Below are 24,135 nucleotides of genomic sequence, written 5' to 3' on the forward strand. Positions count from 1 at the left end.
GCCTGCGCCGCTCCCGCCTCCCGCCCCGCCTGCTCCCTGCGCCGCTCCCGCCTCCCGCTCCCGGGGCTCCCCGCGCTTCCCGAGCGTGGTGGGGGCTCGTCCGGGGACCCGCCGCGGCCCAAGGGGCGCGGAACAGGCGCATTGGCCTCTCGTGCAGCTGCGGGGAACTGAGGGACGGCGAAGAGTGTCCGAGATCAGGGCGAGCGGAGCCGTGCGAGGAAGCGCGGCCAGATGCAGGCCTTGGGGGGCTGTGGAACAGGGTCCTTGCGGCGGGAGGCGAAGTCAGAGGTGGGCAGTGCAGGGCTTCACGCCGTGTCTGCAGGACCCTTCCGCACTCGGGGCTGCCGGGCACGGGGAGGAGGCAGCTCCCCTGCTCAGGTCACAGCTACTGCCACTGCCACCGCCCTGCCAGCCTGCGCTGGGCGGATCTGCACTTGCAGAACATTTAACTGCTCTCCGCTTGCAACATTTTACACGTTTTTGCAGTAATCCAGGTAATAAATCACCTTACTTTTGAAAGTTTTTTTAAAAAACTTTTCACTGATCTGTTTGCGTAATCTGAGGAGTACACTTGTGTTAGACGTCAGGGGAGAGGTAGAGCTGAAACATGGGATGGGAAAAAAAGGTCTGGAGGTGAGATTCCACAGAAGCTCCGTGCACTGGTTTTGAGAGTAGAAAAGCTAAACCTGCAGGTTCTGGTCCTATCTCCAGCACCGAAAGGGTAGCTTGGTCTTTCCCTAAAACTGTCAGGACTTTACGATAGCTTAAGCTTTTTTTGTTCAGTATTTCGAAGTAGGAATCTGTTAATCATCCTCACAAATATTTTATGAACAACCTCTAAAGAAACGCTTATACTGGAAAGCTAAAACTTCTCTTATATTCTAGCACAAATGTAGTTAATGAAGACACCACCCCTCCAGTTCAGACTACATGAGTATTCCTGAGTGCTTAGTTGAGACTGGTGCATCTGAATATGAGTGAACAGGGAAAAAACCACAGAACTTCTGCCTTGTACAAAATATTTATTTTATTAAATACCACAGATTATGGGAAAGAAATGCTGAATGAGTTCTGTTAAAATACCATCTTTGAAAAATGCCTCAGTTCATTGTAGCTTCAATCACCTGATCTTGAAAAGTCTACCTTGTTCTTTGGTGTTAATAAAAGTAGGCCAAATTGAAACGAGTTCATTATTCAAAGTATTAAGGTTGAGGGAGCAGATTTGACATTCATCGCCAAAGCCCCGCAGTGCCTCATGCAGTGAAAATGAATTCTCAGAAGATGGGAGGCAGAGAAAAAGCTTGGAATAGGGCACTGAAAATGGAAATGGAGTTGCACTTTTCATCTGCTTAAAAAATGCTCTGAAAGGACAAGCTGTTTATTACAATCAAAGGGTCTTATTCAGAGCATAGGAACACCATGTGTCATTTTGCTTGCCAGATTATTTCTGGGTTTTAGAAATCAGTTGCAGTGCAAAGGCTGTAAAAGGCAAACAGTGCTGTGGAACAGATAGGATGTATCAGGCTTGATCAAAACCTTAAAGACATATCAGAAATCAAATTTAAAGGAATAGTTTCCATTCTTACTCTCTGCAGAGAGGGAGAAGGATGTGAAGAGTTTAGTGCTTGTTATAGAGACAGCAGGGAGCAAGAAAAGTGTTCAGACAATGCATCCACAGAGCAAAGTCTAGGAACAGGCACTGAACATGATGGGGAAGGGCAGAAGGGCCTTCCTCCCTGTAGGAGATGCAGGTTTCAGGTACAAAATGTGATTAAAAGCACTGCAGTGAGGTATCCTGGAAATCCTTACTGCTTCAGAACTTGCTTTACTTTACTTCTTTTGTGTTCTTCTCTTTTCAACTGAAGATAAACAAGAGCCTATGAGGACTGCTTCTTCCTCCTCCCTCACAGATTGAAGACTCCAAGGAAAAAATCATCCTGATTATTGGAGGAGTCAGATATGAGACATACAGCAGCATTCTTTGGACCTTCCCAGGGACCAAGCTGTGCAGTCTAACAGAGCCTCATGCCCCAAGAATCTACGACTATGATCCCACCGCCAAAGAGTTCTTTTTTGACAGGAGCGCTGAGATATTCAGCTCTGTGTTGAACTGTTATAGGACCGAACATTTCCACTGCCCCATTGATACCTGTAAGTCAGTCTTAGAAGAAGAGCTGATTTTCTGGGAAATAAATGAGATATAGCTAGCACCCTGCTGCTGGCTGAAGCTGAATAACAAAGAGGTGCAACCAGAGGAATATAACATTTGTGATGAAGATGAACAAACTGACGACCAATGCCTCATAGTCCAGACAGAAAGAAGGGATTTCAGCTGGTGAACCAGGTGGCAGCCAAAGATTTGGTCTATATTTGAAAAAACTTTTTCTTCTTTCAGTGCTAAGGTAATACTATAAGTGCAGATGGACACAACCTGTGTCCTTTGGGATTACTGGAATGGGTCTATGAAAAATGCTAATGGGTTCATATCTTTGGTAGGTATACTTTTAGTCCTGGATTAAAAAAGAAAAAATTTTCTTCTCACTAATAGACACCTTATTTTTCTCTCATTCTCTTGTCCCTGTTCTCTACACAAAATGCATGCCCCATACCTCTTTAAAATGTCAGGCATGCAGAACAATAAACACAAATCAGAGACTTGCAGAGGATGTTTTCTGTGCTGCTGGTATTTCTGGAGCCAACATTTAATGCTGAAGAGGCCCTCAGTGTGAGTCTGTCCACACTGCTCCAGCTGTTGGAGTATTTCCTTACAAATGCCAATATAAGAATTCAGATTTTTTTTATTTGACTCCAATCTTCTCTATTATTTTTCAAATCTGGAAGGAGAAAATACACTCCCATGTGAACTGAACAATGTTGATTTGAGAAAGATTAGTCTGGGATTGTATTGTGCCTGTGGAGGTGGTCCTGGGGTTGTGGTGGGGCAGTGAGGTTATATGATACTTGTTTGTTGATTTATTTATATATGTGCCTTTTCTTCCCTCTGAAGTGCTTGGCTTTTGTTTCTCTACTGTTCATCGTTGGAATTGTCATCGTATTCTGCGAGGAGACTAAGGCACAATTTGAGTTCTTTACTCCTAGCTTGACCTCTGTTGATGATTCTGAGGTCTTCCACAATGACCAGGAACCCTATTACCAGCAGACTGCCTACTTGGTTCATCTGGAGCTAATTTATGTCCTCTGGTTTACTTTTGAGTTTTCTGTGCAATTTTGTTTCTGTCCAGACAAGAAGTCGTTCTTCCAAAATCCCCTGAACATGGTTGACTTCTTCTCCCTCTTCCCAGTATATATGAAACTGTTTATGACTGGGCAGATTCATAGAGCACCAAGCCCGGGGCTTTGGTTGGGTTTTGTTTGCATTGTCTGTCTCAAACTCCTGAAGATATCCAAGCTGATAGAAATGCCACTGGTCCTCAGGGTTCTGTGCTACATCCTCAGAGAGATTTGCATCCTGCTGATGATTTTGGCCTTTGAGACCCTCTTCTTTGCCTCTATCTTCTTCTATGGGGAGTTGCTAGGTAGCCATCCTTCCTACACAGGGGAGCTGCACTTCACTGACATTCATGTTTGCTTGTGATGGGCTTTAATCACACTCACTACCGTGGGCTATGGAGATATTATCCCTCTCACCGCAGCTGGTCAAGTGACAGCAGCCTTAGCTGCAGTGTTCAGCATGTTAACCATTATCATCCCAATACCCATTTTCCTGGTAAAATGTAAAAGCTATTATGGTGTTGCTATCTTCAAACAGAAGCTGAAGAGAAGAAAGAAATATTAACATTTCGGAACCTCTGTTTCCGTTTGCTTTTAGCAATAAACCTTCAGCACGGTTTATTTCCTTTGGTGGAAGGGGAGTGCAAATAGTTCTTACTGCATTTACTTGCCTTAGCATATTTCAAATAATTGGTGAGCTTGCAGTACTTGATACACAACTGATCAGAACTGTTGAATCTCATGGGTCTTTCCCATACTGTACTTTTTATGTGCCACGGTTTCTCTGTCCCCCCTAGCTATTCAGAGACAAACTGCTTTACAGCCTAGAATGTGCCCCACAGCACCCAGTTCTATGATCTGAGCTCACAGCATATTGCCTTAGCTGGCAAACAACTCATGATGTTATCTCTGCCCTCTGTTGCCTGACAGACCATAATGTCATTTTGCATGCTGGGAAAGACGATCTGTGCACGGTCCTGCTCTGACAGCAGTGAGGAGGCATGGGTTCTGATTGGCTATTTTTAACAATGTTCTGTTTCCTTGTTTTATCTAAACAAGCCAGTACATCTGATATGCCAGAATCAGATGTACATGTAAAGAAGGCAGCAGGCTGAACTGAATACCTGTAGGCCTAAAAGCCCACACTTTTGGATAACCTGCCTTGAGGGCTCACAAGTATTGCTGTGGCATCTTGGTAGCAGCAAGGAGAGCCCTCTGACAGCAAAGCCCTTTTGTATCTGCCAGAGTCAATGGGAACCTCTCATTGACCTCAGTGAGATGAAAATTTCATCAGACACTTCCATTGTATCAACACATTTCTGCAGTTTTTGATTTTTATGTAACAGTCACTGAGCTATTAGCCAAAATATCTGTGTATTTTTGCTGTTCAAAAAGAAGTACATCATCTACAGTACTCCATATAATTTTAATGTAATTTACTTTCTTAAGGCATAGATATAAACTAGGAATATTTATCTTTTGACTGGATAGGCTTGTTACGTATGTTTAATTTTGAAATAACAAAAGTTTTTAAGGTATAAGAAACCCCCACGTCCCATTGTTTATATAGCAGAGTGATGTGCTAAGATTATTTTTTTCAGTAAGTAAAAAAATCTGTATGCAATAACAGTTATATATTTAAATTTCATCAAGGTTGTTTAATTGCAATTTTGATTAAATTTTGTCGCTATGATTTTTCTGTTCAGGATATCATTTTAAGGCTACTTTATTTGTATTGAAACACGAGGTAACTTCCCTCTGTTCTAATGCAATTACAGTATGTTTTTGTCTAAAGTGAAATTTAAAAACGCTGCAAACACAACACAAAGCACATGAGAAGCTGGAGAGACAATGTCAGTTGATAATATGCTTTTATTTTGAATCAGAATAAAAAGTCAGAAGGTGGATATCTCTTAAGAATCAGGCTGTCAGGATGCAGTGGGGGCCAGCATTTCCTGGAAGGTCAGTCAGCGACCCAGGATTCAAGCACAAAACCACAATGGCCAGAGCAGGACCCTCATCAGCCAGGCACCAGGTACACAGTGCCAGGTGAAGTGTGCTGAGAAGGGCAGGCCCAGAGATGGCAGCCAGACTCAGCCAAGACTCCTCATCATGAGGCAAATTTGTGCTGATGAGGAGTGAATCTGCAGACCCCAGTCAGGATCACATCCATTGACAGTTACCAGGGTCACCCAGTCCAGTGATCACCAGTCAGGTCCAGAGTGAAACAATCACTTTGATAATACCACAATGAGACATTTTAATTGAGTAAACCCACTTGATTGAAATAAAGACAAAACAAGAAAAAACAACTACATGTTTAACGTGCAAATACAGTAATGCATTGATACAGATATAATGTCCAAAATAAGAAAAATGTAATTAGACATTTTTAGCTTATGAAAATTCTTCCATCTTTATTGTTCAGAAAACTAAAACATCCATAGAACCATGGAATATCTCAAGTTAGAAGGGACCCATAAAGATCATCAAGTCCAATTCCCTGCTCCTTGCAGGACTACCATATGACACTAAACCATATGACAAAGAGCACTCTTGACTTCTTTCATGGAAGTATCAGTAAAAAGAACACATTCCTGCAAACTAGTCTAGGATTTCCCAGCAAAAAATTCCTTTGTGCATGCTGACCGGTGCTACCAATTTGAGCTGACCTCTGAAAAAGCGTGGAATAAATACAGCTCCCGTCCTTTTTCATGTTCCCAGTGCTCCCCACTGTGGAAGTAGGAGGAGTTGCTTGTCACTTGGAAATGCCAGTACAGCTTCACACAGCACAGAAGTGATGGGGAAATGGGGCCTGTGCTTGGCAATACGGCTTTGCCAACCAGGTCAGAGTCCTTCCCCTCTCTAGACCACACTTCTCTCTCGTGGAGAGAGCTGCAGGTTTCCCAAGCAAGAGGAACACTACAAGAGGAACACTACAAGGCATTTTGCTTTAGTGAGTGGTAAGGGGAAAGCATTTCTGCCTGCTGCTGTTACCCACTGTGAGAGTAGTTTGTGGGACAGTTCGCTCGTTACTCCAGTGCAGCCCAACGAAAGAAAGGGACTGAGGCTTATCCATGCTTATGACCTGCTCCTGTGGCCCAGCTGGGGAGCTGGAGATTATAGAATCACAGAATCACAGAATATGCTGAGTTGGAAGGGAACCACAAGGATCATCGACAAGGATCATCTGGCCCTTGTTGAACTTCCCATGGTTGGTGATTCCCAGCCCTCTGATCTGTCCAGGTCTCTCTGCAGGGCCTCCCTGCCCTCAAGGGAGTCAACAGCTCCTCCCAGCTTTGTGTCATCTGCAAACTTGTATGGCTTCAGGGGGGTGCCTTTATCACTCTTTTGTGGTTGTATTCAGAGGAGCTCATGGCCAACACAGATATGCAGCATACACAGAAAATAAGGATTTTAAAGCAGAAAGCCCACTCTTTGCAAATGTATCAACAGTTGCTGAAGTTGTCAGAAAAGACCTTTCTCCTTAAGGATGGCCCAATGTAAGACACATACCAGGTTCTTTACATGGTTGCAAGACATGAAAATACTGTTTCATGGAAAACCAGGGAACAGGAGAGCTCAAGGAATAGAGACAGGGCTTCTGTGCGTCTCTACCATTTCCTTGCAGCAGAGTAAGTTCACATACAGTCTAGCAAGAGACAGGTTAGAAATTAGCCTGATTGTACACTGCTGCTCCAGTCTTTGTTTCTGTATGCTATGCAACATGGACCTTTTTACCTGTAAAAAGTACAATTTTTTCCTGAACAGAGAGAACTACTGTGGTCCCAGTGATATCCTAGATCAGGTATATATATATATATATATATATATATATATATATATATGTATACAGCAAAGTGTATACTGTGTGAAAAAAAAATCGTTAAAATTATTTGCCTTTTCAGTTTCATTGGATACCTTTGGCTTGTGACAGAGTGTAGAAAGGAGATCCCAGCTTATCCTGAGGTCTGCTTCTTTTACACATTGTCATTTACAGAGAACTTCTTTAATATTTGCAATCTTTCTCATCTCAGACTTCCTTCCACATTGGTGTAAATGACCTGTTTCATCACACATTCTCCTTAAGTTCCAGCAATCCTGATTATCTACTCTAGAGTTAGCCCCTGCCAGCTACTCCTTAGTGTCCCCCAACTCAGAGCTGCTTGTGTGCACTCTGCTAGTCCAGTGCCATAGTAGTGAGCTGGAAGGATATAGTCATGCTGTACCCTTCAAGGAAACATAACCTGTCCTGAAGCCAATTAGTCTGTTTTACCTCATTGGAATCCCTTGTCTTCTGGATACCTCCTTACATCTTCCTCCTTCTTCCCTTTGTATTAGCAAGTTGGAAAGGGCACAATATCTAACGTTCATACTGTGCATCCGTGGTCGAAACAGTGCCTGAAGCCCTGTCCAACCCCAGCACCTTCACTCACCTTTGATTGAAAACTGATGTTTGCCACAGACTGTGGTACAATCTCTGGGCAAAGGTCTCTGGCATCCTTCCTGTGACCCAAACCTTGAAAGCATGGCCTCCTCCTCCTTGGAGTCCATAAGCCCATGACATATATTTTCAGATGTGCCTGTGTGGCAGGAAAGTTCAGAAGCAAAACTTTGCCAGGGAGATCTTTTCTGTGACTCATCTGTGCTAGGGAGGGGAGAGTTTCTTTTTCATGTCTCAGCTGGGAGCGGTTCATCCTCCAGCTCCTCAGCAGTCCAGTTTCTGACGTGTCTGGGCTGCTGCACTAACACAGTATGTGCGGGGCCAGAGAAGGAGGATTGTGCTCTCTGTTAGTGCTTTGTGGGGAATAATCTTTTTTTAAAATATGCCCTTCTGTCTCCTCCACTTTCCTTCTTCCTCCTTCAGTGTTGTCACCTTGTAGTATTTTAATCAGAGGAAGCAGATATATCAAGGAAGTCAATGGCAGGGGCGAGGTGGGTGGGGGGGGCAGAGAGGAAGAGGAGGAAAATCACATCACAGCCCAGTCTGCCAGTGTAAACACTTGATGATTTCCTGTTATTGTAGCCTAAAATGTACCATGACATCATTTGCAGGCCTCCCAGAATCACCCAGAAAGAGGAAAAGCCAGTATTCCTGGCCCGCCCCCAGCGTGAATCCATGGGATTCAGACCCTATAAGGCAGTGAAGGTCTGCAGGCAGCAAAGATAGTGTTTCAAAAGCTTTCTTGTTCTTGGCAATGTGGAAATTTCACAAACAGGAAAAACTGCTTTTACTTTTCCTAAAGGGGAACCGTTTATGCCTTATGAAATATTGATGCCTTGAACCATGATTACTTTAGAGGCAGAGCTGAAATATAAAAAAATGTTCTTAGTCGAGGAAAAACACAGGGAAGCCCCTCACCAAAATCACATCAGTTCATCATTACCAGACATCTACTTTTTTATAATATCCAATTTCATTCGAAATCACTCTACAAACAAGGCAGTTAAGTCAAAAGGTGTGGATTATATAAAACAGTTCAATAAATTAATTTGATAATTTTGAAAGGTGAAGCTAGCCCTCGATATAGCAGAGTTGCCAGTGAAATGTTCTTCCTCCTTTTCTGAGCATTAAATCAATTCCCGGAAAGTGAAGACCCAAGCTCTTTGGAGCCTGGATACACAAACTATTCTGGAGTTTGACCCAACAAGTCGGATTTGTTACAGTTAATCCTGAATCACTGCACTCAGTCTGCACCACTGTAAGGAAGAACTGAATCAGATTCACAGAGATGGGCTCTCATAACTTTTCTGAGAAGGATAATAATTAGGCTGAATTTCACAGCATATCCTTTAGCTACAATCTCTTTGGGCAGACTTTCAGATAGAAAGTCTGAGATATCTGCAAAATTTGTGGTTTTTCCTAAACAAGGTAACAAACTTCATAAATACAGTGCTGTATATGTAATCATTTGGACTCATACCCTCCCTTGCACACCTTCCAACTGCCTGGCAAATATCAGTAATTACAGTGCAACATTTTGTTATTGAAACATGAGAAATTAGTGTTTTTGTATTATAGGTGAGGAGAATGAGACACTGAGATTAAATGAACCACTACTTTACAGAATAGAATGTATTGTCTTAATCTGAGTTTAAACCAATCCTACACCTCCAAACAGTATCAGAAAATTAGATTCGTTTTACCATAAAATAGACTTGAAAAGTCAAAAGAGAGTCAGCCTAGAGAAGAATACAAACAAGTATAATAAATAAAGCACATTTGGGACTAACATTAAAAGGAAACAGAATGGTCTTGCAGTTTACTGAACAAAAAATAACAATCATGTTTAAGTTTTGCTGGTTTTACTCTCACTTGGACTTACTGGAATACAAAAGTGGGCTGTTGCCCGTGAGCTATTTTGGATACGAGAACCAAGCCATTCAATTCTTCACCATGCTAAGCTCTTCTCAAAGCTATATATACCAGATGATTATCACTTATTAAGTAATTTGCTCTTCTTTCCCAGTACTGCGGGATGCCACACTGGGAACAGCAGTGAACTTGAATTTATGCACAACTATGCCAGGGCATCGCGTCCAATGAAGTCAACGACCAGGTTCTAATGACAGCATCAGGACCCTGCATGTTCATTCATGCCTAGCTGTGCAGTGAGCAAGGAACCAGGAGAGCAAAGTGCTCTTGCACTGCTGTCGGGTGTCAAGGCCTTGCATTAACTTCCGTTATTCTGTGTGTCATTTGGGGACTGAGGTTCTCGGGTGGGCTTGGCAAGGCAGGGCAGGAGAGGAGATCCTTTTTCTATGCACTGAATTTTCCAGATCTAGAGTGCAGTTATTCTGTCTCAGATTTTTGCTAAATCCTATGAAAACTCGTGGCCTGCACAATGACAGGGGACCCTGCAGCAGGGTGAGACCTGGCGAAGGGTGGGTGATCACAGCTCTGGGGTCGAGGGACGGGCAGCTGAGGAGCTTTGTTGGGTGTGAATGTTCATCTAAGATGCTGGTTTGTGTGTTTCTAGGATATTGATCCATTGTGCAGAAGGAAGTTTTGGTCACGTGCTGAGTCCCTTTTCATTCCCACAGCACAGGTATGACCTCCCTACATGAGGCTGCTCTTCACTTGGTGCAGGCTGCTCCAGTGCTCTCCAGGATGGGATTTGTGAGGTGATTTTTGACATAGGTACTCTTTGCTGCTAAATATTTCCCATTTTGGATTTATGGCATGATGTGATACCATGTTTTCTGGGTATAACAGAGATAAAAATGGCACAGTACTGTGATGTAGTATGATTGGGATTTGTGAGAATACTTCATTCGTTATGAAAAATATGAAGTGGTGCAGAGAGAAGATCAGTAAAATGAAAAGAAGATCAGTCAAAATAGAAATGATAGCAGTTTAGGTTATGATGAGAAGTTTGGGAGAGGAGCAAAGTGTACTGGATTCCCTCTAGTTTGTACAGGATTATCTCTGCTTATAGCTGAGGTGAATCATCCTGGAAAATTTGACTCAATTTATTGAGGAAAGCTAGGGAAAAACAAAGTGGAGGAGAACATGGAAGAGCAATCATTCACCAGGGCAATAAATTCAGATTTAAGACTCTTAAGTATCAGACCAGAAATATGTTGGCCCGGTGATACAAGGAGCCAGTCCAGAGGTGACTCTTTCTTCTGGTTCAAATTTATTAAAAAGACCTTGCTGAACTTGTTTGTTCCAGGAAGACAAATCAAACATCACCTGTCCATGTCCCTACAGATTTATGCCAGATCAAATCTCATCTCTGCTGAATTGTGCTAGCATTAAAGCATGAAGTCAGCAAAACTCAAAATGCCCTAGCTAATCACACACAAATGTCCTGCCTGCTTCAGATGAAAAGTTTACTGGCAATGATCCAGAACTGTGTTGATCCAGTATTAATGTTCACAGAAACACAGCTTATGTGAAAAGAAACCTTCTAAAAGGAAATAAATATCTTATTTGTATTTTGTTGGTCTACTTCCTCTAAATTCTTGAAAATGTAAATTGCCAGAAAATTCAGCTGGAGGGAAAGCGACACACTTCACATCTATGGTTTGGCATACATTCGGGTAATTTGAACATATATTCTGTCCTCACACTTGGCCTTCTATGTTCCCCGAAGTCAATGGACAAAATTCACATGGCAGGGAGACAGATATAGAAATAATGCCAGTGCCCAAGCAAATGGTCCATGTGAATTAACCTGAGAGGAACACAGGGACGGTGTTGACTTTTTAAGCTTTGTTTTGTTTATTGGTGTTTTATTTTGGTCTGCTGTGGACATGCAGAGACCCAAGGCAGGGACTGAACACTCACAGTAGGGTGTGGTTGTGGGACTCATAGAGTAGGTTAGTCTCTGTAGGTTTTGGGGCAAGGGAAGGGGATGTCTGCTACATTTTAATGCTAAAAAGCAGGGTATGTGATGTATCATGTGGTATAGGAATCCCTTCAAAATACACCATTTCAATTAATTCAAAATCATCTGCATCTTCATGGAAAGGAGGAAAAAGCCTGAAGAAAACAGAATTTTCTATGATCATTTGTAGTGGATAAAGCAGCTTCCTAATTTTAGTCTGTTTGTAGTAGGTGTCAGCAGCCTCCATGTCTTCAAGTCAGTGTTTTTTTCTGCATCCAGGAGAGAAATGGGCCAAGTCATCCAAGGCCAAGGAATATCTTGGGAGATCAACTGCTCAGCAACCCAGAAAAGTAGGTGGGCACTGTTTTTTTGACATGTTTTTATGTATCTAAGGAACACGATCTTCTGGCTGGAATTAAAAGGACTAAAAGGTCAGGCTAAAAGGCTTTTAGGCTTTCACACAGGGAATGGAGTTTGTGAGTGGTGAGCATTGCCTTGTTTTGACATCTCCTTGTCCTGTTGCACAATATTGATACCAGACATCAGGCTTAGGTGGACTGAGCTTTAACTGTGCAGAAATGTGCAGTTAAAGTAATAGCACTTGTATTCTGAAATACGAGGAGCTACTCAGAACTTGTGAGCCAACCCCCCAAAAATTGATATCAGTTTTCTTCTGCTTGTCTTGTGCCTTTTATTTGTCTAGAGAAACTGGCCTTATATTGTCTGCTTATTTACTGATAGCAGCAGTGCTGGGGCAGAGGATTTAGCTTCCGGCATCCAAGAGATTGGGCAAAGATCTGGAGTGTGAAATCTCTTCTTGTGATTCCTGTGAGTCCTTAGCAGTGTTTTAAACAGTATTTTTAATTCTTTCTCACGTAAGATCCCCGCATGCTCAGTTCCCCAAGGACCAGTCGTTTGACCAATAAGATAAAAAATAATTCTGAATAAGGCAGATTCCCTATCAATGCCCCAGAATACTCATAATACCAAATGAATCCTGGGAAGCTGAGTAATGCCATAATTTTTTTTCGCCTTTGGCCCTTAGAGTACATTGCAACAGTTAATTAAGACTATCAGCATCCCAGTAATTAAGCATTAACTAGGGAAACTGAGGCAAGACAGAACAACTTGCGGTAATTCCTCTTTAGATTATTGAGCCATTCTTTCAAAGCGATCCATTTTCTCAGAGAGAAGGCATCAGCCCAGGGGTGGATTAATGAAATATAGTAGGGTGTGGTGATGTACTTCACAATTTTTGCATGTTGTAGTGATGCAATACTCTGTATTTTTTGCTCAGAGATGTCCTGTGTTTAGTAAAAAACTAAGAAAAATAAATGATGCCATCTGTCATGCCTGTGTCTAACTGGGCCAGGTGGTGTGTGCTGTGTGCTGCATCATCATGTTCTGCCTCAGGGAAAGGAAAAGCTGCATGCAGAGTGTGTGTAGAGTTAGGCTTGTGCAGGAGTGCACTCTCTCACAGTCATGCAACCCTGACTGTAGATCACACCACGTAGTGTTAACAGGGTGGGAGGGAATTCCCTTCACTTGTGACTGTATCAGCTGGGCGGGAGAGGTAGCATCAACATTCTCAGAACAGACTCTTGCTCTAGGCAGCTCCTTCACAATGAAGTTCTGGGTTTGAGTCCACTTCACATTCTAGCCCAGAAACAGATGCAGTACTTACCTAGGCAACATTGTCATGGGTCAGGGTTTGGTGTTCACCTGGAAAAAACCCTGCCATCTGAGCAAGAGCCAAGAGTAATGTCTTCAGTATAAAATGTTCCTGCATTGGAATAAGAATGGCTGGCAACTGCCTGTATATTTTTAAGGTTTCCAAAAATAGATCTAGGTCTCAGGCAACATGAATGGAGCCAAGGCTGAAATGGAAAGAACTAGTAAAGGGTCGTTTGTCTGAAACAGTTAGTGCTGAGATCATCTTCTACATTATATGCCACTACCTAGAAACATAGGCCAGTTTTCTTTTCCTTCTTTATGACTTTCTGAGCCCTGTTTTTCAGTACAATGGGGAGAATTGACTTAATGTTGAGACTGAGTGCCACCTCCCTGCTCTGCTTCTGTTCCGTAGGAGCTGGAATGCCTGGAGCACCAAGTTGGTCTTGCAGCCCTGGAGAGGCAGAGGAAAGTTAGATTATATTGCAGATGCTCTGTGTGTGAGGGAGAGAAAGTTTTCAAATCTCAATGGCAGGTGAGAGAGAAGGTCCCTATGAGTGGGAACAGGGGCTAACTGGAGGGTTAAAATTCTGGGGAGCTGCACTCTTCTGTTCCGCAAGGAATTTGATGTCAATCAGTGAAGCCTTAATGCATGGGTGAACCTATGACATTTTGCAGAGGGGAGAAGGAGAATTTTGAAGCCAACTTCGAACTGCAGTTTGTTGCTAAGTGCACCTGTGTGTCCCAGGAATGGCCCGAGGCTGAAGGTGCTATTCTGGCTGCATTTGAGACTGTCTTCATTTGAGGTTATTGTTTCCACAGAGGTGCCAGTAAATTTCATGTGTCCTTGCTCCCTAACTTAGTTTGGCTACCCTGTTCCAGATTAAAATCTATTCTGCTAAAAACGTCTGAACAGGTTCAATAGACACACAAGCAAGTCTGGATCATTTTGACAGGTAAATATGTCTACATTAACAAGTTGTGTGGTGTAATAAGAGCAGATGTGGAAAACAAAAGAGCTGCTCCTTGGTATTTAACATTCACACTAAATGTGCTTCAGAGTGAGATTATTTTGGACTTGCTCTGTTCTGGCCCAATTAACTGAATGCTTGCCAATAGCCGGAGCACTATAGGTGCATTCCTGGAAGCACATCTTCTATTTTATCTTCATCCAAAAGGAATTCAGTTTACCAGGTATGAGACTGCACCACAATGGGAAAGTGAATAATCAGGTGAATAGGAAATTAAATTAAGTGCAGTGAATAGGAAATTAATTAACTTAAAAACCAAACTACTGATCTGAACTAAAAAGCTAGTGTAGATGTGGCTTACTTATATAGTTTGGTGGCTGAGTTGATAGTCTCTAGGAGAGCTAGAGCTAGTGATGATGGGGATGTGTGAATACTTTTCAATCCAGCCCAGTTACAGCCTGAACACCACATAAGTCTGCTGCTGAATACACTACAGCCCAAACTATCAGTCACATCAGAGGCAGGGCTCCCTGAGGGTCAGCACACAGCCAGTCCCCTGGCTACTGCTGCCAGAGAGATTGCTGCTTATGATAGGCAATTCTTGAAGGAATAAATCTCTTTTCTCTCCCATATTGGCCCAGCTATGCTGATGTTGAATGCAAAGGAGAAATAGGCTTGGGCTAGGAATATTGAAGTGATGTTTGCTTGGGCCTCCCTGTGCATGACCTCCCTGCAGGCATGAAGTGGGGTCATGGAGCAGACCATGCATGTGAGAGCCTTATGTGCTGCTGCCCCAGGGCACTAAATGCTCTGGACCTAAAGACAAAAGAGGGCAGGGAGAAACTGTCTGGGAGTAGAAGGGCTGTTCTTTTAACTGAGTTTAGCATGGGCCTAGACTTTGAACTACATCTTTGTGCTAAAAGCTGGTGATGGTATGGCAGCAGCTTATTTGAGGGTCTGTAGAAACTATTGCTCTGGCTGCAGGAAGCTCAACCACCACCAAATGCTTGCAGGCTCTTTCACCCAAGCACTCACACAGCACAGGGACTGTCCCCTGATGCCCTCGGGTCTGCCAACATGCTCAGGTAGGAGCAACACCAGGTTCTGTTACTCTCTCACTCTGATTTAGTTTTGAATCTCAGGGAAGTGAGGAGGTTTTTAGGCCAACATGCTGTCCCATACACCTTCTGGGAAGATCAAGATCCACAAGTGGATGTGCTGTAATCCACTGTGAATCCAGTTCACATTCAAACTGTGAACTGAGTTGTTCAAATCCTGCTGTGGAGTGGTACAGGTGTATTTCTACTTCTGTGGAGTGAATGGGTCAGATACGTGACCTTGAGTTTCCAGCTGTTCTTGACACCTATGCAAGATGAGCACATGGACACTTTCCAAGGAGAGGGGCATATTTTAGACTGTTACTGTGCCTGATGACACAAACTACTAAGATGTGGAGAGTGAGACTCCGTAATCATCTGCATCTGCTCTGCAAATTTGCAGTTGGTGGGATTTGGATCAGACTGTTGTGCAGTTTTTCTCTTTTTATGTATCACAGACCCTGGACAAGAAAAACAGTTGCTGTCCTACCATCTGCCTCTCTGGATCTTGCTGTTAGCAGTGCTCTGAAGTACTTGAGCTATGAAACCTGAAAAGACTTTAAAAATAAACTCTTTGCATTGACAGGTCCAAATAAATAACCAGGAAACAAGTCTCTTAAATTAAGAATTTAGGTAATATTTATTTATAAACAGTTAACATAAAGTACAGAATTTCCACTGTTGGCTGAAGCCTTAAGATGACAATTTTGTCAGCCCCCTCTAAGATAGCCAATCTTATTTATATTACTTTTATAGCTAGTCAAAAGGAATATAAAATCATCTAGTCACCCACTGACACAGCTTGTAGGACCAAGCAGAGCTATCTGCTAGTCTCTGTTTCTAATCTACACGACGGTACTGCTTCCATCATCTCCTATCATGATTGGACTTAGTTTGCAGCTGGAGATTCTTGCTGTGATAGCTCATTGCAGGTGTTGATGATCCATGTGCCTTTGGGAGTGGTTTTATTTTAAATAGTGAAACTGTATTGACCCAAAAATCCCTTTCAGAACTGGTTTCTCCCTGGTTCTTGTTCAGTAACACTCAGTTTGACCCTTCTATGGCCTTTTTCACTATCTTGGACTGATTTTATATACAATTACTCCTGATTATTACATGTTGAAGCCTTCAGAAAATCCTAGTGTAAGTGAATGCATTCCAAATAGACTCCTATGCAGTGGTCATCTGTACTGGAGCCATCTGGAGCCTGGTACTCAGCCCTGGAGGTTGGACACTGAAATTCCCTGGCAGGCATGGAGGGAAATGCCTGGTGGCCTTCATTACAGTCTCCAAGTTCCCAATCTCTGAGTCAGAAAGGCAGTGGCCCTACATGGTCATCACATCAGTACTATCATCTTGGCTCCACACAAGCCTTCTGAGAAGGAGGCAGAGCAGGAGAGAGGGGGAAGAGAGGAGAAAACTCCATGAGAGCCTGTTTCCTTGGAGCATCAAAACTGTGAAGATCTTTCCTGAAGACTCCATACCGTCTCCCTCTCTGCAGCAAAGCCTATTAGTGCTGCAGATAAAACTCTTCCTGGTCTGAGCCCTATTGAACAGAAAAATTGCTAGACTTTATATTACAAAGTTTGGATTGTTCTGTGAAGAAAGTAAGGTGGATGCAGAGCAGAGTGACAGGTTTTGTTAGAATTTGGAGATTTAATTGTTTTTTTGGTCATGATTTGTTTACAGTGAGGCTTTGCTGGTCAAGACAGCTCTGGAGGGAGTCCCACAGGCTTTGTGGACTGCCTGTTGAGGAACACAGTGCAGGTAGCTCAATGTGCAGGCTGAGGATTAAGCTCTGGGGCAGGAGAACCTGGACTGGCACCGACATTTTGCACAACAAAGGGCACAGGGACCTGTGGCCCAGCCAGGTGAGAGAGACCTGCCACTCAGAGACACAACAGGAGCTGAGGACTAAGCAGGAAGACCTCAGGCTATCTGAGAACAGACCGAGAAGGTATAGAAGCCCAGGGAGTCCTTTGGTCAGGGTCCCTCCTTGGGGGCACCCACATAGAGCTATTACTCTGTTGTTGCAGGACGATAAAATTACTTAAAGGAACCAGAGTTCTGAGACTCTGCTATGGGAAACCTGAGGTTGAGCTGGTAAGGAAAACTTGTCTTACTGAGAGTGAGGTGTGTAGGGAATCAAATGGAGCCCCTATCAAGTCACTGGAGCTGTGAAGAGGCTTTGGTCCCAACAGTTACAATCTCTGGTGGTGGGAGTGTGACTGCCAGAGTGGCTCCTGAACGGTCAGATAGGAAAGTTTACTTAACATGCCTTGGGGGTAAAATGCAGTGGGTAACAGTAGTAATTTACCTCTAGCTCCCAGCTTCCAGTATGTTTTTAGCTGACCCTGACTACCGTAAATGCTTAATGGCCTACGGGAAATACATATGAGTAAACATGTTTGGATACACATCACATGACCAAAGCTATCACAATAAATACCAGTGGAGCTAATTTTCAAATTAGAAACATTTTTCTAAAACTGAAAGCCCTATCTTGATTCCTCCTGTCACCCACAGAAATAATCTTTCTTCACTAGTTTGAGATGGAACAGACCATCAGGACTTACCCCATCTCCTTGCTCTAAGGAGAAGGTGCCGGTGTCAGTCTCCAAAGCTCACATTGTTCCAATTCTGCCTAGATTTAAGAGCGTTTCTGTGCTAGTACCTTTCATCCAAACTGGCAGAACATATTCTCAGTAATTGTTTTGTCATTGCTAGTAATGTTCTCTGTTATATGGGTTGTAAATATTTGAAGTGAGGTCCCAGAATATCTGTTAGATTTCCCTTTGTTCCCCACATTGCTGCAAGCACTACAAGGTGTACAAAGCAAGCAACACATGAGCATTTGCTTGCATATGGTATATAGAAAGAATAACTGAAGAAGAGACAATTCTAGCAAATGGCTTGTTCTTACATTTTTTTTTATGGTCATTGCATATGTTACACACCTTTTGTCTGGTTTGAAACTCTCTTCTTTAGTCTCTCCCTGCACAAGCACAGCATATCCGCAGACATACAGGGAGAGATGAGTGGTGTGGGCTGTACAGCGAGTCATTGTGCCTAATCATCCCTTGCAGGGACGTCATTGCCAGTGGTGGATTTATATGCTGGAGGGAATGAGGAACTAGGAACTAGAGCATCTGGCAGACTCAAATCCCTGGGTTTTCCAAGCAGTTCCAGCTATTTCTGCCAGGGTGAATGGACAAGCCAGGAGCTGGGATGTTACAATGTAATGAGATCCGTTCTGTAAGGTGGAAAGGGGGTCAGATAAATGGGGTCACACATCCAGTGGCCCATCAGCTTCTGCCCTGTCACTGCAGCTACATGGGAATGGAATTATTTCCAGCCTTTTCAAACCCTGCCTTCCTGGATGTGGTATGCTCTTCACTTCCTTTACCTCTCTCATCCTTCCAGCTTGAGAATCACTGCAAAAAATTACCGTGATACTCAAGACAAAAGGTGTTAAAGAGGTAAGGGTGAATGGAAAGAGTGATTTTGTTTGTTTGGGTAAGAATATGCCTTTTACTTCTAAATACAATCAAACAGTAAAATGATCTAAGATTGTCATTGAAGGCATCTCACTGTGAACCTAAAGGCATTCAATCTGAGCAGAAGGAAAGCAGTAAGAGCAGGAGGAAGAAGTTTAGCTGCTATTCAAACAGGAGCTCAGAACCTGACTGGTTAATTTTAAATAGAATCCAGGACTACTGTGTGGTGAAGGTGTAGTTCTCGTACTATGGTAACAATTTCATTTTGTGCCTCCCTTTACTTACGTGAATTAAACTAAATTTCAGCCCTCTGAAATATACCTCTAGTAAGAATTTGGCCTCTATCCTCTGTCAAAGCTATGCAAAGGGAACCTCATGTTACTCAGCATCTGTCAAAAAAAACCTATATGCTGACAAAATAGCCCCTTTTTTAAGTGCTTATGCTAAATAATTCTGATATGTCAAACCAAATAATTTACCTGCTTTTTCTGCTTAAAAGAAGGTACTACAGAAGGTTGGATGTAAATGAAACCAAGGCCAGAAATCCTCAGTGAAATACCAGACCTCCTTCCAGGAGAATGCTTAATGTCATCAGGTCTAATCTAATTCTGAAACACTTTAATATTATTTGGGATCTGAGCAGTCTGGAAATAACAGCATTTTTGAGGCCCTGGGTAATGTTACTCATTTCTCCAGCCTCCTGCAAGAAGGATCTTTAGTCAGCTGATACTTTTACCCCTTGGAATCTCATTCTGAAGTCAGGAGGAGAGATAACCCCTGCCTGTGGCTCTCAAGGAATCCACTGAGGTGGTTGTTCTCACACATGGCCAGGCAGGGAGGGCTCAGCAAAGGGCTGCTGGATGACACCACCCCTCCTCAGCAGCTGGCAAAGCAGAGGTCTGGGGGAGGTGAGGTCTTGGTGCAGGACTTCCGCAGCAGGAATTCCTCATGGTACTGTGGCTGGAGCACCATGTGGTTCTTGTTTCAGATGTCTTGTCCTCCACCTCAACAGTGAAGGGGAAGGGGAAAGGAAGAAGCAGAAGAAAAGCACAGAGACTCGTGTCTCTTACAGGCAACCCTTGTCTTTCAAAGTGGTATGAATGGTATTTTGTTTGGTTATTGCTATGAATGTTAGGGAAGACAGACAAGAGAAGTGGCGGGGGTGAGAAAGAAGTGTCTGTTATGCTGTAGCATTTGCTTTGCTTTGTCTTGCCCCTTGAGACTGTTTGAGACTCTTTGGCAGAGGATTTATGACTTTCTGCACACATGGCCAATGCCTGGAACACTCTGAGTGAGAATACAGTTGCTTTGGATCTGATTGTTTCACTGGCACAAGGCTTCATTTGCATCATGGCTTCTTGTCAGTAGCACTATGAAGAAGACATTAGGTCCCTGGATACTAAATTGTGGCACTTTAAATTTGGCAAGGAAATAGCTAGACTTCTATCATCTAAAGTCTTCTCATCTTTATGAAAAAGAATAATTAAATTCTCCAAACAGTTACCTCAGTCTTATGAAGGAACATTGGAATAGAAGTCCCAACAGAAGCAGAATCAGGCTCTCCCCATCATATATGTTGTTAGCATGGAAGAAGTCTCCACAGAGTCACTTGAATTCAGTGAGAAAGCTCACACATAACATTCCTGGATCCAAACCTGGCAAAAAATCACAAGCAAGTGACTTTATTATTCTAGACGTCTTCTGTCAGTATCTGTTACTGCAGGAAACAAAGGGAGCCCTTTCACTGAGCAGTCTTGTTGGACCTAGTCTAAGAAAGTCTCAACATAAAAATGAGCCAGAAAAGGAAGAAAACTTTGTAACACAGGCTCTTGGGCACCTGTGACTTTCTGTGCAGTAAAGTTATACTGGTTTACATCAATCCAATTATACTGATGGGTTTTTTTCTATGTAGGCATAGCATAGAGATTCTAGTTTAAGTGAAACCTGTATATTCAGCTGAAGCAAAGAAAGCTCATGGACCCTGTTTCCTTCTCTTGCCAGGTGGGCATAGGAATAGTTTTATTACTCTCTATAGTATTACTCTTGATTTACTTCAGGGTGAGGCAAGGCCATGTGTCTTGCAAATTTCATTTTTCTTTTTTATAGGCTGAGAGCTGTTCTGGATTTTCTCCTTCTCATGCAGTGCTACACAGTGAGGAAACATGACAATGAAAAGCAAATCAACACATTTTATAAGCTTAAAATTTATTTGTGTTATATTACATAAACATTCACAACAGTATTAATCCTTGGGGAAAAAAGAGAAACTTCTTTTCTGAAGACCCTGAGGATTTAAATCTGGGTATTTACAAGGCACTTTGAGATCTTTTGAATGAACAGCAATTTTTAAAGACGTACAAAGTGTTATTATGAATCTGCTGTCAATTCCCATCATATCTCAGTTTAATAATAATCCCAGTAGAATACTGTAATCAAATTAAAGAAAAGTTTACTCATCAGGAGTCTGTGCTGAGTTGCTTAGTAGAGCTTGGCTTGCTTTCTTCCTATTTTATATCTCAATTTATATCTTAAATTAACACAATCTCATTTATTCAGGATGCTGGGGAAAAAAAAAAGTAGGTATGAAGCACAGCTAGCCTACATAGGCTTTCCATCAACCAAGATGGCTTATAGATTAAAAATGTTTAGCAGATTTGACAAGAAGACACAAAGTCAAGAAAAAAATAATAAGGTATGTTTCTACTTTCCTTTAAAATTAAGACATTTAATTTAATGCGAACATTTAATTTCCTTCTTCTGGGCACAAGTTGATACCTTTAAAAAGAAAGACTTTTTCCTGAGAGAAAACAGGACTTGGTTCCCTGTTTGACAGTTATGTTCAGAGTCCCAAATGAGATGAGATGGCATCTTTAAATCCTCATGAAAATACTGGACCTTGATTTCCTCCATCAGTGGTTGCAAAACATGGATGACAGGGGCAACTTTGGCGGGTGGCCTGCTGCTAGTCCTCCAACTATTCTCATCCATGAATTTGATTCCTCATTCACATTGCGTGGTTATGGTGGTGGCCTTGGAGAAGCCTTGAAGACCAGAGGTGGCTTGCTTGCCGAGCTTCAGGGAGCCACAGTCCCTTGGGCTTTTGAAGCACCTGGAGCTGGAAGTGTGTTCTTTACTCAAAGGGACAGCTGTGAAAACCTCTACAGAACAGGAGATGACCGGCTGCACCAAGGGCCGAGGAGCCCCGGCTTAGCAGCGCCCGAGCTGCATCCGCACGAGGCACAGAAGGGTCCGACACAGGTCAGCGCTGCAGTCTTTGAACAGCGCAATCACCGATAAAACAGCATTATTTTCTTAAACAGCGCTTTATCAAGGACCAGAAGTTCCAGTGACACTGATCCGCGCATAACCCTCAGCGGCCGGGGCTCTCTCGACACTGGCTCAGGGGCGCTGGAAGCCCTCGGCGCTCGCCCCGCCGAGCTCCGCCGCAGCCCCGCGGCCGCGCCCCTCGCGGGCCGCCTGGCAGGGCCCGGCCGGGGCGGGGCGGGGGCGCCGCGGCCGCAGCCGCGCACGGGGGCGGCCGGGGCGGGGCCGGGCGGGGCCTGGCCGGGCGGGCGGCGGAGAGGCGCGGCTCGGAGTCCCGTTAGAAGCAGCGCGGAGCCCGTGCGGATCCCCACCGGCGCAGGAGGAGCGACCGCCGTGTCCAGCCCGCCGGGAAGATGCCGAAAACGGTGGGTGCTGCGGGCGCGGGGCGGCGCGGAGGCCCCGTGGTGGGGCCCCGACGGGCGCGGCCCGGGAGCTCCTCCCGCCTGGGCTCGGCTGAGCCCAGGGCGGTGGCGGCCGCCCCGGAGGAAGGAGCGAGGGGCAGGAGGGAGTCCCGGGGAGCGCAGCCGCCCGCTCGCCCCTCCATCTTGTGCTCCCCTCGCCGGCCGCTCCCCGCCCGGGGGGCCGGGCCGGGGCCCCGCATGGGCCGCGGGCTCTCGGCGCGGCGGGGCCGCCCCTCCGCCCCAAAATGTCCGTCGGAGCGCAGCGGGGCCGCCGCCCGCCCGCGTGTGCGCCCCGGCCGGGGGGGCGGCGGGGCGAGGCTTCCGAGAGCCCGGGGGGAGCTGTGGCCGCCTCGCGTGCTCCGCGAAGAGAAGTTGGGGTTTTCACAACTTGTAATTAGTCAGTTTGAGTTGCCAGGGAGCCTTGTCCTAGCTTGACTCGAGGTATTTCTTGGCTGGAGAGGTTTTGATACTTCAGAAAGTCCCGTCAAGTCTGTACTTGACTCTCCTCGCAGCAGGAGTTCGGTGACTAATGAGGAGCATGGGGTTTTTCCATTTAATTTTTCCTGGTTGGAGTAAAAATTGGTCCCAGCCCTTCATTGATAAAACAGGAAGGAGCAGGCTGGAAGTCTCTGGATGTTTCCTCACTGGAGTGATCTGAAATGGCCTAAAAACATCAAATGTTTAAGCTAAAAGTCTGTGGCTTATGTAAAGGAGAGAAAATAAGATCCTAATCAAAACACCACCCCTATGCAAATGGCAGCTGAAATGGAATCCACCCTGATTTTTCTTTCCTTTTTTTTTTTTTTTATAGTTTAATTTTATTACTTTAAAATTGATATTAAATGCCTGTTTGACTGACTTTACTTTTCCCGACGTTTTAAATGTCATCTCTCTGAGACAATAGCTGGATGATGATGGTTATTTAAACAGCAACATCTTAAAGGATCTCAAACATCTTAAACATCTCAAACTCAAGCTACTTCAAGGTTTAGACAGTATTTTCTGAAACTTTAGGAAGGCCTTTCTTCAAACATCAGCAATGATTAGTGAAGATTTACTTACTAAAAACCCTAAAGTACGGGCAACGAGTTCAGTAAGATTAACAGAAGGAGCACAGGTTAGGGGACTTCTATGTAAAATGCAGTTGAGACCTTTTAGCCAGAGAGTTTACAGCCATGAAGAGTGACTTCTTTCAGAGTGAATCGGCCAAGAAGTCCTGAACGAGTTGCTGAGAGGCGCGGGAGGTGGAGTTCCCAGCACCGGGCTGACTGAACGCTGGCTGGGAGGTGCTCACTGTAGCCTCTGCTTCTGCAGACACACCCAAGGCTGGGTTCACCACCTCGGTCTGCTGCTTTCTGGTTTTGACAGAGTACTTCTGCTTTCAGAGCTTTTAAAAACTGGAACAGATAGAGAAATGCAAGTGCTTTGCTGTAATGCTGTGTGTTGCACACCATGGATTCCTCAGAAGGCGGCTCCAGTGTCTGTGCCTGTTTAAATTGCAGGCCTCCTGCTATGTCAGCCTTTGTTTCCTGCCCCATCTGCCCCGGTTGCAGACCCAACTGAAATAATATTTAAAAATTATTTTTTTATCTCTGATTTGCAGGAACAGG

At 44.0% G+C, this 24,135-nt stretch overlaps 1 protein-coding gene and 1 long non-coding RNA gene across 2 annotated transcripts in view; both read left to right on the plus strand.

The window, feature by feature from the left end:
• Positions 1-27: 27 nt before the first annotated feature.
• LOC127473188 (uncharacterized) lies at positions 28-4,939 on the plus strand. The gene is made up of 2 exons (XR_007905310.1): positions 28-494; positions 1,866-4,939. It is a non-coding gene; the product is annotated as an uncharacterized LOC127473188 (long non-coding RNA).
• A 17,419-nt stretch (positions 4,940-22,358) lies between these two features.
• MSN (moesin) overlaps positions 22,359-24,135 on the plus strand; it is a 43,418-nt gene continuing 41,641 nt past the window's right edge. Inside the window, exon 1 of the mRNA XM_051783761.1 lies at positions 22,359-22,489. Coding sequence (XP_051639721.1) covers positions 22,478-22,489 — 12 coding nt within the window. The 5' untranslated portion in view covers positions 22,359-22,477. The remainder of the gene's footprint in view (positions 22,490-24,135) is intronic.

This window comes from Manacus candei, unplaced genomic scaffold (assembly GCF_025592945.1).
Source record: "Manacus candei isolate 608988 ecotype Guabito, Panama unplaced genomic scaffold, ASM2559294v1 h1tg000003l, whole genome shotgun sequence".
NCBI classification, from domain to species: Eukaryota; Metazoa; Chordata; class Aves; order Passeriformes; family Pipridae; genus Manacus; species Manacus candei.